Source organism: Mercenaria mercenaria, chromosome 1, assembly GCF_021730395.1.
Source record: "Mercenaria mercenaria strain notata chromosome 1, MADL_Memer_1, whole genome shotgun sequence".
NCBI classification, from domain to species: Eukaryota; Metazoa; Mollusca; class Bivalvia; order Venerida; family Veneridae; genus Mercenaria; species Mercenaria mercenaria.
In genome coordinates, this window is record NC_069361.1 from 41,262,134 (window position 1) to 41,279,110 (window position 16,977).

The window sequence follows — 16,977 nt, forward strand, 5'->3', positions numbered from 1 at the left end:
CTCTCGCTAAAACATAAACGAGACATTATTTTTCAGATCAATAGAAAATAGAGAAAACAGAAATACGATGGCGGATGCCTTCGTGGCGCTCAATGAACAAACCTTATTGGTGAACAAGGTGCTGAATAATCTACCCACAGGCGAACATTTCCTAATGAGGGTCCTAACATTGCTCACAACTCTTCAACATGAACCAAATAAAGTGAGTAAATATCACACAATTTGTTTTTCATATTTGACTCAAAAAGAATTTTCGTCTATTGAAGTTTAAAGTAACATCGACACGATTATATAGGTAAAGTGGTTACTTTTCAGCTTAAGATAATGCAGGAACATTTCAGGTGCCCCTTCATGTATAAATTCATCACGGGGTGGCACCTGGTTAGAAATACCCAGCTAGGCGAATTCGTCATAATTATGAAGACTTCAACACCCCGAACCCACATCGGTGTCAAACTGAATTAATTTAGATCATTATGTAAATCGTAATTAATTTACAAAATATATTTTGCATTTTGGCAATATCATCTTCTAGCAATTTATAGAATTATTGTTGTCCAATTCAGCGAATTGCTTGTTCATTGTTAAAGTAAAGCGTGCAAAAATGTTCTTGAGATGCACTATTGGCAAAGATATTACTTTGATATTCACAAATTACCACAGGAGCTGTTGACTACTGTCGAGAAGTTTTGTTTCAAAGGGCGAAGATCAGAGAGTATACCTCTTTCAAAAGAAATCAGACACGTTTCCTGTTTAACATTTGGAGGGTTAGTTGGTAGTGTACGACAGTACGGACAAGCAGAACACGCTGAGAAACTTGTACAATATCTCCATAATGAACTTGGATTACATGGTACCTTATTAGTCCCCTACTGGTTGAAAACCAGTTTCGGGGACTATAGGAATGCGCTTTTCCGTCATTTCGTCTTTCTGTCATTCCGTCATTCCGTCCGTCCGCAATTTCGTGTCAGGTTCATAACTCTTTTATCCATGAAGGGATTTTAATATTACTTGGCACAAATGTTCCCCATGATGAGACGACGTGTCATGCGCAAAACCCGGACCCCTAGCTTAAAGGTCAAGGTCACAATTGGAGGTCAAATGTCAACAGGGCTTTTTTCCTGTCCGGTCCATAACTCTCCCATCCATGAAGGGATTTTAATATCACTTGGCACAATTGTACCTCATAATAGGATGATGTGTCATGCATAACTTTAAGACCCCTAGCTCAAAGGTCAAGGTCACACTTAGCAGTCAAATGTTAACATGGCATGAACAGGCTCTGTTTCGTGTCCGGTCCATAACTCTTTCATCCATGAAGGGATTTCAATATTACTTGACACAAATGTTCCCCATGATGAGACAACGTGTCATGCGCAAAACCCACACCCCTAACTCAAAGGTCAAGGTCACAGTTGGAGGTCAAAGGTCAACAGGGCTTTTTTCCTGTCCGGTCAATAACTCTCTCATCCATGAAGGGATTTTAATATCAATTGGCACAATTATACCTCATAATAAGACGATGTGTCATGCACAACTTTCAGACCCCTAGCTCAAAGGTCAAGGTCACACTTAGCAGTCAAATGTTAACATGGCATGAACAGGGTCTGTTTTGTGTCCGGTCCATAACTCATGTTTCTGTAATACATCATGTTATTCATTAAGGGATTTCAATATTACTTGGCACAGATGTTCTCCATGATGAGACGGAGCCCTTGCTTAAAGGTCAAGGTCACAATTGGGGGTCAAAGGTCAGTAAGGCTTTTTCCTTGTCCGGTCCATAACTCTGCCATCTATGAATATTGTGATATAGAATATTGTGCTTAATATGTTCTTTAACTCAACACCACGTCATTTTTTCCTTCTCTTTTTATGAAAAACAGAAATTGATGCCGAACAATTTCTTTGTACGTTCAAGATTAACGTTGAAATACAAATAGATTTGTGAGACTTTATACCTTAATACTATATAGTTGTATTCCGTTTGTAAATCTTATAACAGTTCCTCTGTAAAATATAATTTTCTGTTGCTTTTTTTGTACATCCAGAAGGGTGTTTTATTGAAGTTTTAAGGCTGAATAGTGATATATTGGAAACATGTCACTAATTATCATAATAAAACTATGGTGGTTCGTGATAATGAATTTTCACATTATCATGAAAAAAAATGCTAAAAAATACCCAGTTATTTTTAAAATTAATAACGTTATGATTGTTCATATTTTTCTTTATCCACCAGGAAAGAACATATATATTTCATAAGATCGAGTTTTGGTACTCTTAAAACTAACAATAAACTAACGCAATAGAAAATCTTTCGAAACTTTAGTGGGAAAACAGGATAACTTACCTTAAAACCAACAATAAACTAACACAATAGAAAATCTTTTGTGACTTCAGTGAGATAGACAAAATAACTTCAAACACAATTTGATGTGGAATGTAAAGTAAGTAATATCCTACAATGTCCTACCGAGATACTCACAAAAATAACGCCTATATAGGAGGGACAAAAGTAATTTCAACAAAATTTGGAAGATGCGAGATGACTTATGACCTCATTAAAAGTTGTTATTTCTGAATTGCAGGTTTATTGTAGCTTATAACTCATAAGTCAAACAATTAGAAATTGACAGTAAACTTACTGTTGTTTTGCCTATACAAATCTCGTAAGAATTTATAATGCTTCAGTCACCCGTCACTAGATAGGACCATTCACAACATTGCGATACATATTGAAAGCGAAATGTAATACGTTGTGTATTACAATAGTTCTAAAATAGTTCAAAAGTGTCTTATCCTTAAAATATATATTTATTTATACTGATTTACACACCATTATATTTCAGTGTGATAAAAGGTGGGACTTATTTATGTTTCGAATGTCATTGAGAATTCAACACAGATACACAGCACATCTTTGTGATTTTCGTTTTAGTTTTAAGTTCACTATTTTTACATATATGTTTTAACTTTTGTGGTCGGTTAAACATTTTTATGAAGAATGTTGGTCTATCCTCATGTATAATAAAAGAGTTCGTAAAACTTTAATTGTAAGAATTTTCATTCTCAAAGAAATTACACAAATCATTGAAAATATGATGACAACGTACAATTATATTAGTTCATCATGTTTTTACTATTTATTACTATAAGTATATGTTTCCCAATGAAATCCAGATCCATGGTTTTTCAAGATGAAGAGATCGACAATGACAGAGATAGAATGTGTAGAATATGATCATAACAAAGTTGTCCTCCTTGATGCAATCGGCAATGCAGGGCTATCTGTATCGTATGAGTACATTGTGTCACATATCAATTCAACAAACTCACAGTGGATTAAACGTACTGGAATCCATGCACTGAGGAATTTTCATGATTTGAAAGTAAGAATAAGATTAAGATTATTAGATATTTTTGTCCTTATGTTCGTACTGTATGCGTTCTTTAAATTTTCGGAAGAAACTTTTATCTAGATAATCTACATATCTACATATCTACTTTAAATTACAGCGAGTCATGAGGAAGAAAAAGTGTTATATGAGAACAACCTGTCAAGATTAAATTTAAATCATTTGTTTTCTTTATATTTCTGTAATACATCATGATTGTGTTATTTCAACTGTGAGTATTTAATGACTAGGAACATAATAGTTTGTCTCACTTGATTTCAAATGTACTGAACAGGCTATTTTAGCGAAATGCTTGGTCAGTGCGTAGCATTACTTTACGTAGATAGGGACTACGAAACTTTAGAGGTGACTCAATTCCTCGACCCTATAAAGTGATAGTCGTTTGATAACTACCACTTCTTTAACGTCGTGGTGTAACTTCGTTGGTATTTTCAGTCTATTGTGATAACCGGTATTATCATATTATTCCAGAATGTTCGGTCTGACCTAGCTATAAGGTTTTGTTTAATTTAGAATTTTAAGAATTATGCCGGTTTCAAACATATGATGTTGTACATCACTCTACATTTGTTTTGTTTTTTTCTGTTATTGCTTTGACAACTTGACGGTGTTTTGTGATGAAAGTATATAGTCGGTAGTACATGTTCAAATGATGATTCTTTGGGGACCCTGTGTAATATCTTGGTGTTCCGCGCATGGCTTTAAGCACCATCGTTTTCCCTTTATTGTAACGAATATTTCCATCTCTTATCTTGTTTGTCAGGTATAGCGAGCATCTAACTCGGATGAACATTTGTTCGAAAAGCATTTTTGTCTTGTTCGATATCTGACTTCATGTCGTTTTCATTTGATACCAATTTCCTCTATTGTAAAGTAATTCTCTATACTTTGAACTGTTTTGTCTAGATGGTAATTAGGCTGCCTTTTTTCTGTATAAAGTGACTATAGTTGAAGCATCATCGGCGGCTTATCTAGAAGTATCCAGAAATGATATCTGACTTTCTTGATAACTCTCATAGGTGAACTTTATGTAGTCATCAGTCCTGTTCAATTTTTCTAACAGTTCTCCAGTGTTGTCTGGTTGTGAAACTAATTGAGATAGAGTGAGTATGTGTTTTTGGTGGCGTCATCAGCTTCTTTGTGATGATATAGAAAACCTGGGACCTTTTTCGTCGGTAATTATGCTCACTGTAAACGAATTAGGTATTATTTTGACAAATTTTCAGCCACAGTTAGAGGATGTTCACAGAATATAGGTACGCTGTTTGTTTGAATGCTTAGGAAACATAACACGTCGTATTCAAAAAGTAAAGATTTGAATGTGTATCACCAACCAAGCGATTTCGTAACACAACAGCTATCAAAACACAAAACAGACAAAATCTCTTTTCATTAGAATGAAACAGCATGTGGTTAGGTTCAACTTAGGAGCATTCATGAACACTTTGAAAATACAGGACATCACATCAAAATTAAGAACGCAAATGTATTAACATCTGCAAAACATTCACATAAACACTTATGTTATAGAGGCGATAGTGATCAAACAATGCTTTCAAACACTCATGCGTGATAAACGTCTGGCGTTTCTTCCAGTGTATAGCATTCTCGTGTTCTTCTTCTTACGTCAACTGATACCACGCAAGAGAACAACCTAAATTGTAATATAGTGTAATGCTTCTGAATATACTACGCGTTTTGTAGAATAAAACGATTACTACTTTTTCTTTTGGTATTTGTACAGACACTACAGGAGCTGAAGAAAGTTGCTTTTGATGATGACGATGATGATACCGTTCGCTATGAAGCACTCCTGCAGTACCAGGCTCATCCATTTTCAGCCTTAGATAGGTAAATTAAGGACGTTAATGTTGTATTAATTTGTTGGATTTTAAAGTAAACCGGTATCATTTAGGCTTAATGTCGACTTTTGAGATTGTATGGCTAGTCATCAGCTGCCCATCCGAACATTTATTCTGGCAGGCATTGACCACAAATCGATCGTGATTATGATGGATAACCCCTCTACATGAAATAATTAAATATCAAGTTCCGATGTGAGTTTACTTTAGCCAACCACATTTATGTTACATTGTTTTTATATTTCTCATTTAGTATACTTTTAAAATAATTACACTTATTGTTTCAATTGTGTTTCAGAAACGAAAGCGTCTAAGAATGTTAACTTTCAATTTGATACCTTTTTTCTCTCCTAGCATCGGAGGTAACACAGGACTTGCTCACGAAGGAATTTCTAGGAGATCAATCCTAGATACTGCACTGGAATTTAGACTTGAGGCTCCGGGTGTAGACTGGCGGAAACAGCTTGGCTCGAGTGCCATTGGTGCCTCATTTGGCATTGTTATGGAAAATCTTCTTGATTTGCACATGTGTATGTTTTATGCGTATTTTCAATCATGAATTATACTGAACAGAACAGCTAACCATCATTTATTATTTTGCCAATTTCTCAAACATTACTGAATGTACATTTTACTAACCGATAAGTAACAATTTTTGAGTCACAAAAATATATAAAATGCCTAGAACAGGCAAACTAACGAGCAACGCTATGACGGAGAAAGTACCGACAAAAACAAAATAATGTCCTTGTCGTGTTCTGTTGAAAACAGTTTTCCAAAATTAATTCGAAATCCTTACTTTAAATTTGTATTCTAATCAAGTGTATTTATTTTCTTAAACCGCATCTTTTATATGTACTTTTGTGATTTCTAAAAATGGCGTATAGCAGTGCAATAAATCAAATTGTATTTTTGTATTATTTGACACCTTGAAATTTTCAATATGTTATTAATCAAATGTTTATCAAAATCGTAAACATGTTTGCGAAAATATTATTTCAATAATTTCAGATATTTGCCAAAAAGTACATGACGTGCAATCAGTTTTGTTTATAATAATGATATTATCTTATGATGTACATTAGAGTTTTGATAGTTCTCCATACTTTTAAACAAAGTTTCGTTGAATAAATGGTGTTTAAGAATTTAAAGAGTAGAATCCCCGGAAGTATTCAGCATAGCAAACAATGCCCGTGCCACACATTAAGATATTGCGTTCGGTCGGAAAGAAGGAGTGGGAGATGACGCCGAACTAGACGTTTTCGGTCAATATCTAAAGTTTAGATTTAAAGCTATTATAGACACTTTAGTACGACTTGAGCCAAACTGTTTAAGTCAAAGCCGCTGTTTCGGAACACATATAGAAGGAAAAAAGATTCCTCTTAATATTTTTAGATTTTTTGATATATTTAAATGAAACTTTAGGAAAAGGTACCATACTGAAATCCTAAGGCAGGGATAGTATGGATCAATGTCACCTTCTCTTAATTTCTTTTTCACTTTTTATAACCTACACCGAAAGTCCATCGTAGCGAAGTGATCGAAGGCGTTGGTCCAAAGGACATTTACATATGTAGGTTATTTCGAAGATTAATGGACAGATACTGGCTCTGAACCCAGTCGATAGTATTTCGTGTTTTTTAAATAATTGTCTTTATGGTCAATGGGCTCAGGACCTGGATCACAGCCACTCAAAATAGACGGATCGTGCCCAGTATCTCGTTTTGACCATGAAATATGTGGTTACCAATAATATTGTATTGGCATATTTTCACATAATTGTCATTAAGCAAGCTTATATATAGAACTAGTTCGGAATTGTTTTTCGTGCCGCTTGGACTAAATAAAATAATCTGAGGTAACCCGGTTGTCTAGAGGTAATACCCCAGTCACACATACGGCGCGGATAGCTACGTCTAGCCACGATAGAATCGTAGTAATCCGTATCGATCCGTACCTGAGCCGTACCTTAAAGTAGTAATCCGTATCAATCCGTACCAGTGCGTACGGCTCAGGTACGGATCGATACGAATTACTATGTTTCTATCCGTGGCTAGACGTAGCTATCCGCGCCGTATGTGTGACTTTTACCCCAGTCACACATATGGCGCGGATAGCCACGTTTAGCTACGGATAGAAACGTAGTTATCCGTATCGATCCGTACCTATGTCGTACCTTAACGTAGTAATCCGTATCAATCCTTACCAACCCGTAAGGCTCAGGTATGGATCGATACGGATTACTACGTTTCTATCCGCGGCTACACGTAGCTATCCACACCGTATGTGTGACTCGGGTATTAGGTAAACATGCTTAACTGTCAATTCAGAAAACAAATCATAAGGAAAGTTTTTTTGAGGCCACACATGAATTTTCCGTTTTAGTGGAAGAAGTGTGTATGACAAAATTGTATAAATACATGACTTAGGATTCCAGTGCGATAGGCTAAGGATTTCCGCTCAATAACTCGAGTCAGGAAGGTAATATAATTGCAATAAATGTTATTGTGCATGTAGCTTTTGTGTACACTAGGACTACGTATACGGTATTGTTTACTAGAAATAGATAAAACAGTTGTGGGCGAAATATTTACAGTTTAGACTGACTTTTTCCGGCAAAACGCATTGCACAGCAAACACAGCTGGGAACCTAGCTTGTGCATATTTTGTTTTGGGTAGATTATAATTATTATTATTATTATTTATTTTTTTTTTTTTTTTTTTTTTTTTTTTTTTTGATTGCATGCATTGATTGAAACTCACATTTATATTAGAATTACAAAGAGAATTACTGACATATTTAGTTATAATTATTTTGACACTATTCACGATACGTGTAGTAAGGCTGGTCCAAATACATACGTTCAAATTAGCAGCATATTAATATATTATTATGGATAATTTTACTTGTTGTTATGAATTATTTCAGCTTTAATAAAAGGACATGTAGATATGAGAGTGCATGATGAAGTGTATGTAAAGGTTCACTTGGGATTTATAGGCATCACAATGGACTTTATCATGGCAAGGATTTGTTTCAAAGGCGGTGCAAAGTACGCCCTCAATATATTAAAGGTATTGTTTAATTCCGACATTGTGATACAAAGTCGATGTTAGTTTGTTTGTATACGTCACAAAATTAAATCCAAATGTATGCTTCATTATATTTTATGGGATATATATTTCTTATTTTTTGTTTATACATTGTACAGTATGAACAAATTACAATGATAGTATTAATCCACGTTTTATATTAAAACAATGTAAAACAAAATTACTCATGTAAATGCTTTAACGTATTAAAAGACTAAAAGATACTTTATCTTTATACGATAATATATCGTTTTGAATTGTTTTAGGAACTTGATCCAAAGCTGGGATTTGACCTAATAAAACAGTTCACAAATATTGTGAACAAAGTTGTAGGTGCTGTCAAGGAAGGGGTAGAAGCATTAAAGCGAATTATTTCTACCGACTTCTCCTTGAAGGATATTGTTGCAGATTTTGTTAAATCCGTGACGGAAATTCCAGAGAAGGCAAGTATTTTAAATTGAGGATTGCATCGCTCTAGGGCTGAAAAATGTATCAAATATTACATATTATAAGCACACACGACATAACAATTGAATGTGCTAAACATAATCACGTGCAGCGGATTTAAAGCCTCAACGAGCATTCCGATTATACAACAGAAACAAGAATATTCAAAATGTTAAGTTTTCGGAATAACCTGGGGAATTGACTTAAATTGTCTAAAACAAGTGCGATTACCTGAAGATTTATGTATCCGAAAAGACAGATATCTTGATATACGTAATTTAATATTTAGTATATAATTGGAGGCAGATTATTACTCTAGGATTTGAATCTTCCAAAGCGCTTATTACACTGAGGCTATGTGTTGGAGATAGAAGCGGCTCTGGAAACTGAGAAGAGGCTGTTGGTAGAAGTAAATAAGATAAAATGTTATCTGGTAAATAAGGCTTTTCAATGTTTATAGGTATCTTATATGGCATACATGGCCTGCCCTTTCAGTAGACGTGACAAAATGATAAACAAATTTAACCCTTTAATATCAATTTAACTTTTATTTGAATATCATTACAGGTGACACACCTTGCTAGCAATATATACAGGGCAACGAAGAAGCTTGCAACTTTCAAATTAGACAGTTTGCCGCAATTTATAAACCCTGTAATGAAGTTCATCAATGCAGTTGTTAGTCTATACGAAAAGGTCAAAGAAGATATTATGACATTTTTCAATGTATGTATACAATAATTGTTACTACCACTGTATAATTTAATATTATTGATAAAATTATATGTTTGTGTTCTATGTCTCTATAGACATTATGCATTTGGTGGCAGTAGTTATAAGGACCATTTTAACTGCTGAAAGGATGAATCATTATCAGTAAGCTTTCTTAATATGATCTAGCAACGGTGTTCTGTTAGGGCCATCGTGGTTGAGCTCTGTCGTTCTTAGGGCGAAAACACGATGTGACAAAGCAAAACCACGATGCGATAAAGCGAAAAGACGATGCGATAAATATTGCGTGATATTTATTCAATATTTTCGTGCAATTAATGTCGTGTTCTCGCGTTTTCGCCCTAGATGTCCCATCGTGTTTTCGCCTTTTCACCTCTGTGTATTTCAGCATCTATATATGTGCATTTTTCTAACGTGATCCCATACCCTGGAATTAAGTCCAGTCAAATACAAGAGGAGAACATATATCGCTTTTCTGCTTAATCCATCTGATATTTGACCTTAATCAGGTGATATTCCTAGACAAAAGACAAACAGGATCCGGTTTGCAGATTTAATGAAATAAAATTTCCTAATTTCCCAATTAAAGTCTATCATTGCTCTGCAAAATCCATATATACACGTGCGTCAGTGTTTTAACGTATGCATATACTGTTTTATATTGTTTCAAATACTTCACCTTTTAAACGTCTTTATACATTATATAAACCGCAAAAGTTAAGAAAAATATCACTAGAGCTCTTGAAGAGAACACGATAAAATCAGCAGAAAAAGTCATCCGTGATATGCGAGTCTATTTTGTCTTCCATGTTTTTGCGCTATTAATATCGTGTTTTTGCGTTTTCGCCCTCGATGTCCCATCGTATTTTTTTGTTTTCGCCTGTACGTAGAGTATAGCGATGACGCGAAAACACAATATGAAAGCGCAAAAAACGCGATATTTTTCGCATCGTGTTTTCGCGATCTCGTATCTTGTTTTCGCGTTTTTGCCATCTCATCAGCGAAGGCGAAAACGTGAAAACACGATGTTTTAATATATATGTTAGAACTTTAAATGCATCCTAAGGCTATGATCTGATATGCAAAGTGATCGCCGATTTATTGTTGGTAGGAAGAATTATGGCTCTATTATAATAGTGTATGTCTCCTTGTAATGCTTGAGTATGATAGTCGGAGTCACGTATCGTCAAACCTTAGTTAAAAGGTACATACCTTCTTTCGATGCATATCATATTGCACATTGTACCACTCAACCCTTGATATGCGCCAACATAAAATCGCCCATTTCAAATGTACGCACGTATTGAGTAAACAATATACTGACTAAAGGTTAGGGTTACGTTTAAAATTAGTTTGTTAGTGCACATTCAATGCGTGCGGGAGAATTAATGACGACCCCTTGATAAGCGAATATTTCAGGATATGGGATCACGTGATTATGTCATGACTGAATTTATATACCATACATGGATACAGATGTACTGATTCTGAAATACACAAAGCTAAAAACTGGTTTTTTATAGGTCACCTGAGTGTGTGCATCATTGTCTACCAGACAATTACGAAAGCTATTCAGATCATGGCCCCAGTGTCAAACTGGCCCAACCTCAGGAGTCTCTTAGTGCTACATAAGCTTATATTAGAAAAACTTGTCTTCGTTCTGTTTAAATACGGTATTTACTCAGGTGAGCGCAGGTCCAGTTGGTTCGCTTTTTTATTCATTGTTTGGTGTTTATTCTTTCAGATAAATCGAAGTCTGGAACTGTTTTAAGTTGTTTCTTTAGGTATATCGCTTTTTTGCTTAATCCATCTGATATTTGACCTTAATCAGGTGATATTCCTAGACAAAGACAAACAGGAACCGGTTTGCAGATTTAATGAAATAAAATTTCCTAATTTCCCAATTAAAATCATTGCTCCGCAAAATCCAGTATGCATATACTGTTTTATATGTTTCAAATACTTCACCATTTAAACGACTTTACACATTATATAAAGTGCAAAAGTTAAGCAAATTTTTTCAAGATCTCTTTAAGAGAACACGACAAAACCAGCTGAAAATCCTCCCGGATATGCGAGTCTAATTTGTCTTCTATGTCAAATGATCTCAGGTCGTGTTTTTGCCTTCGCAAGATCGCAAAAATATCTCGTTTCTGCGCTATTAATATCGTGTTTTCGCCTTTTCGCTCTACAGACCGTGAAGACGAAAACAGGATGGGATATAGAGGTCGAAAACGAGAAAACACGATATTAATAGCGCGAAAACGCGATACTTTTGGCATCGTGTTTTCGCTTTATCACATCGTGTTTTCGCGTCAATGCATCGTGTTTTCGCGGTTTCACCCTTAGGACGACAGCGTGAAACCACGGCGGCCCTACGGCTAACGGAACACTGTATCTAGAACACAGAAAAGCGTCTTTCAAAGGCATATTCAGTTAAATCCTACATTTTTATTTTTGTTGGAAACCTGACAAAGTGAAAATTAACACAATTTACAAAAATAATAAATTCTTTGTGTTGATGTATTTAGTATAAATTTGTATACAGATGAAAGCGCTTATATATCAAACGATCACTTTTCAAAACTGAAATGCACACGCTGTTAAATTAAGAAAATATTCAATAAATTTACTAATGGATTACAATCAGTTTCAAAAAGTGGTTTTTATTTCCTTCTGCCAGGCTTTATAATAAGTTATCCGGATAAATGACGTTACGCTTCTATTTCCGGTTTATCATACGTGTAGAACTACCTTAAGTTTTACTTTACTATTTAACAAACGTTACATGGCACGGGGGTCTCCATGGCCGAGTGGTTAAGGTCACAAACTTCGAATCACTTGACCTTCACCGGTTTGGGTTCGAGCCTCCTTCAGTGCGTTGAATTATATATGTGAGGAAGCCATCCAGCTGGCTTACAGAAGGTCGGTGGTTCTACCATGGTGCCCGCCCATGATTGAACAATGGGTCTTCCTCTACCATCATAGCTGGAAAATCGCCATATGAACTATAATTGTGTCGGTGCAACGAACAAAAAATATAGTATTACATTGTGTTTATTGTATTGTATATTAAATGTTTACATATTGTTTTCATTCAGTCAATAGTTCAGGCCGTTAAAGTGGTGATCCCAAAAGCAGCAGAGGACGTGTTTAATACGGTACAAGATATAATTGGGGGATTCATGAATATTTTCAAAGATCCCAAAACATCTCTGTTCAAGATAGGAGCAGGGGTGATAAGGTAACTGAAATATAATCATGGTTAAGCACTCCCAGAATTCCTTGTCTACGAAATAGTTATCTTTATTTGCTTTCCGATATTGTTTCAAGTTTTGGCGTTCAGTCTATACATAATGCCTTTTTATATACATTATTTAGACAACATAAATATAAAAGATATCTATATTATCCGTACATCTGTATTAGTGTTTCTGAATAACAAAATGTCAGTTTAACTATTTTACGTATATTCCTTGTTTATATATTGAAAGAGCAACGTATCATATCTCGATCTTTAATCTTACTTTATTAAGTGATGTCATGCATTATTTCATTTCAATAATATTTTCTTATAATTGCAGTATATATACAAATGTTAACATTCTGAAAGACACAAAGGATGATATAATGAATCATACATTCATAGCTGAAGGTAAATAATACACGTATATTTACTATAAGATTACTTTTGGTGACTCACAAAACTTTTTGAAATTTAATTCTCTGAAGTATTCAAAGTTTTGTATAACATTTTATTTTATTTGGAAAGTGCACAGGCCTGTACATCTTTGCAGATGTACCTCTAAACAGTCCAGCTAAAACCAATCATAGTGCTTATCACTTCATACAGATGAAAAGTGTTTAGATGTCAAAACAATCATCTGAAATTGAACAAGCATACAGTTATTTTTAATGCTCTGACATGTTTACTGCGTATCAAAAGGTATTCCCTCATTGCTGGAATTGTTATATTTACTTTTGAATTAATATATTATGCCCTAATATTTACAATGACGGATGATTATACCCGTTTACCATATCAAACATGTCATCGAATTGAAACAGATCTTAATTTTCAAACATTACGGTATTACATTGAATACAATGTTTTGTGTATTAGAAGTTAAACCTTTAGATGTAAGCATTGTTCAAAAACTGATAAATGGTAAAACATTTGTCCTTTTAGTGTCATATAACTTTGTCAGTCTTGAACTGTATAGTAAATTGTGCTTTATTTAAAATTTTCATAAAGCGTTATATGTCATCTTAATGCATTAATTACATGTATATGTATTTCTAAATCATATTGAGAATATTTGCAACTCTTTCAGTAGAGAAAAAAAAGCTCAAGGTATAATATTGTCCACAGTTAAATTCCTGTGAACATGGACATTGTATGCGATGATATCATATGTTTTAAAGGTATTAGCCCGTACTGGAGTGATCTGACAGATGATATTGAGACACTTCTAGATTTATATCGTGACGCCATAGATGCAATTAAGGGAAAGGGAGAAGACTGGCTTCTTGAAACAGTTGAGCAGGATCTAGCTGAAAAGGCTACGAAGGGGAAAACGTCTCTTGTAATAAACACTTATTATAAATCATGTCTTTGTACTAAGGAATGAATGTATACGATTTATTTTTTGAGGTCTCTTTTCACCAGTGTAACTTATATACTGATTTTTGATGTTCTTTTAGGATAAGTTATTAAACTTGACATAATAAGACAGAGTTTGTGCTATATGAATCATGCTGCTAATATTGTCCTACAAAATTGATAACGTGCAATTTAAAAACAAACACTATTGTTGCATTCTGAAATCGATATGATCTACCAAAATGAATTTTGCTTATCTGATATATATAAAGATATATATGAAGCATGATCGTTGTGGACATTTATTCTTGCCAAGCGAACGTTAAAATCTTCAAGTATTGCAACAAGATCATTACCAATCCACTAGTGATGATACGTGTATCAAGCATGCTTAGATCAAAAGTACCATGTGTGGCATTACCATGCCCACGTTCTAATTACGTCAACGTTGTCAACGTTTGCATCATGCAAAGTAAAAAGTCAAATTAATCTTTTATGATAGGAATTTTTGTTCAATTTATTTATCTTTTAACTCTGTACCAACTAATGTTAACATTTATATTGTTACAATATAATAAACTTATCCGGATGCGAAATTGATAAGCGTAGTCGCGCTTTATATAGCGCAGAGCAATCACCTGATACCCTGATTTGTTAATTCTTATATGCTGGACATACACATCAGATAAGTTTTACAGGAATTGTTCGATTATATAGACGTTTTTATTTCACGTTAATGTATATTTCTGCTAATGACAAATTCTGGTTAAATAAAATACATCTGTACAATATACGAGTCAGTTTCTGGTTTAATCATCTGTGTGAAATATGGGACTGATTGTGTCTAACTTTTCGTTAGAAGCACTCTAGTTAAGAGAATGTTTCTCAACCAGAAACGATATATCTATAAACTAAGGAAAATTTGTTTTGGTGTTTAAATTATACTAAAGAACTGTCTAGTACAGTAAGGCAATCTGCAATATTATTTAAGTGTTATTTCCTTCAGAAAACGATCAAACAGAAAATTCTAGCTGAACTTGAAAATGAAATTGAAACATTGATGACACCTTTAGATGCACTGAAGAATATTGGTGGAGGATACTTAAAAAACTTTGAAGTTCTATTCGACATGTACAAGAACCTAAAGGAAGCTTTTGAAACCTTAAAAAACGGGTAAGTGCAGCTTAGAGTTCCAAGTCATGTGTCCAATATTCTTCTAATGACAATTAATCTGTATACAAGACATTTTCAGCACAATTAATCTGTGTACATGTCATCTTCTGCCTTGTTCATTTATGAATCAATGATATTTGTATATTTTGCAGGTATGAATTTGCAAGATCAATAGTCGACCGTATATTTGGACCAAAGTTTCACAAAGACTTTCCCCGTGAAAAAAGAGTCAGTGGCGGTGGCTGCAGCGGAGATGGCTTTTTTCCTGCTAGACTCGGTAATGGACAAGTCGAATATGAAAATGATGGGATAGATTTGTTGCAAAGTACAGGCAAACCGGTAACCTTTATGATATTTTTCTGAGAAATTTAATGATACTGCCACTGTAATGTTGCTACATTTCTACGTTGTGTATAAAATACACTACGAGCACAAAATTTGTTTGTTTGAAAAACAGACATTTGCGACATACCTAAACTGTAGCATTACGCCTGCATGATGTGGTACCGAGTTTCATTTTGAACCAGAAAAGTGATAGATTACAATCTATGTCTTACTTAGCTTATCGTTATGCGAGCAAAGTCGTTTCTATTACGTCCATAAATTGAAAGTCAAATCCGTAATACGTAATAGGAAAACGTTCACGACAATATATTCTAATTGCAGCCTCATCTCAACATGTATTTCATCTTATTTCCCAATACATTGTCAGTTGGTCGATAGGTAAGAAAAGAAATAAAATAACATTACTGAAAGCTGCTTTTAATTGTTGAGATGTTGTTTGAATGATAGCATATCTACATCAGGTTAATCAGGCAAACTGAAAGTTTAAACACGTAAGTCATTACTACATTACTATTCTAATGTAGAAAAGTATTATTCTTCGAGTTGATGACGTTTCTTTGGATCGTTTGTATTCATTAATCTATGTACACAATAATGTAACAAACACTTATTCCAAATGTATAATAACTGTTTTTGCTTTAGGTGATTGCACCGTTTTCTGGAAGAATGATTCGTTCAGGAAGTGAGAACGAAATTATTATTTTTGACAGTGGAGAGCTGCCTTCTGGTTCAGAAGTGATAATAACCAACGTTAACCCGGAAGAAGATATCATGCATCCTGATGATCCGGCTTACGATGAAAAAAGAGTAAGTTTGTTCTCGAACACAAATGCCAGAAACTCATATTTTGCTTTAAAGTATATGCGTTTTCAAACCTTCCATCTTGGTCTGTGACTGCACTTTGAAGGAAAAAAATCTGTAATGTGTTGATCTATAACATCACTCACATGATTATTACAGAAACATATATATATCTAGTTATACGTTTCATTATTCATAAATGACTGTATGTGCTCGGGATATAATTCATATAAATCTTAATGCAGCATTACCTTAAATCTTATAATAATGATTGCATCAAATCCTTATCATACACATATAAAACTCATGAAAGGTTCAAGAAAGGAGTTGTTAACTACTATGAAAAAGATGCAATGATTGCAGGGATAACTACTCCACTTTCTGGAGGACTGGTACCTACTTCTGTGTCTTAGAATGTTCATATTTAATAAAACTCATAATAAATGATTTCATTTCAGTGACATTACATTCTAATATTTTTGAGCTAGTGACAAATAACTTGGTA

The 16,977-nt window shown here is 34.2% G+C and overlaps 1 protein-coding gene across 1 annotated transcript in view; it reads left to right on the forward strand.

Annotated features, from left to right (window-relative positions):
- Positions 1 to 4,525: 4,525 nt before the first annotated feature.
- Positions 4,526 to 16,977, forward strand: part of LOC128556594 (uncharacterized) — a 33,937-nt gene continuing 21,485 nt past the window's right edge. The window contains exons 1-12 of the mRNA XM_053542158.1: positions 4,526 to 4,591; positions 5,161 to 5,267; positions 5,633 to 5,808; positions 8,208 to 8,353; positions 8,638 to 8,814; positions 9,386 to 9,544; positions 12,652 to 12,794; positions 13,135 to 13,205; positions 13,976 to 14,136; positions 15,160 to 15,326; positions 15,479 to 15,665; positions 16,314 to 16,478. Of these exons, the coding sequence (XP_053398133.1) occupies positions 4,526 to 4,591; positions 5,161 to 5,267; positions 5,633 to 5,808; positions 8,208 to 8,353; positions 8,638 to 8,814; positions 9,386 to 9,544; positions 12,652 to 12,794; positions 13,135 to 13,205; positions 13,976 to 14,136; positions 15,160 to 15,326; positions 15,479 to 15,665; positions 16,314 to 16,478 (1,725 nt within the window). The remainder of the gene's footprint in view (positions 4,592 to 5,160; positions 5,268 to 5,632; positions 5,809 to 8,207; positions 8,354 to 8,637; positions 8,815 to 9,385; positions 9,545 to 12,651; positions 12,795 to 13,134; positions 13,206 to 13,975; positions 14,137 to 15,159; positions 15,327 to 15,478; positions 15,666 to 16,313; positions 16,479 to 16,977) is intronic.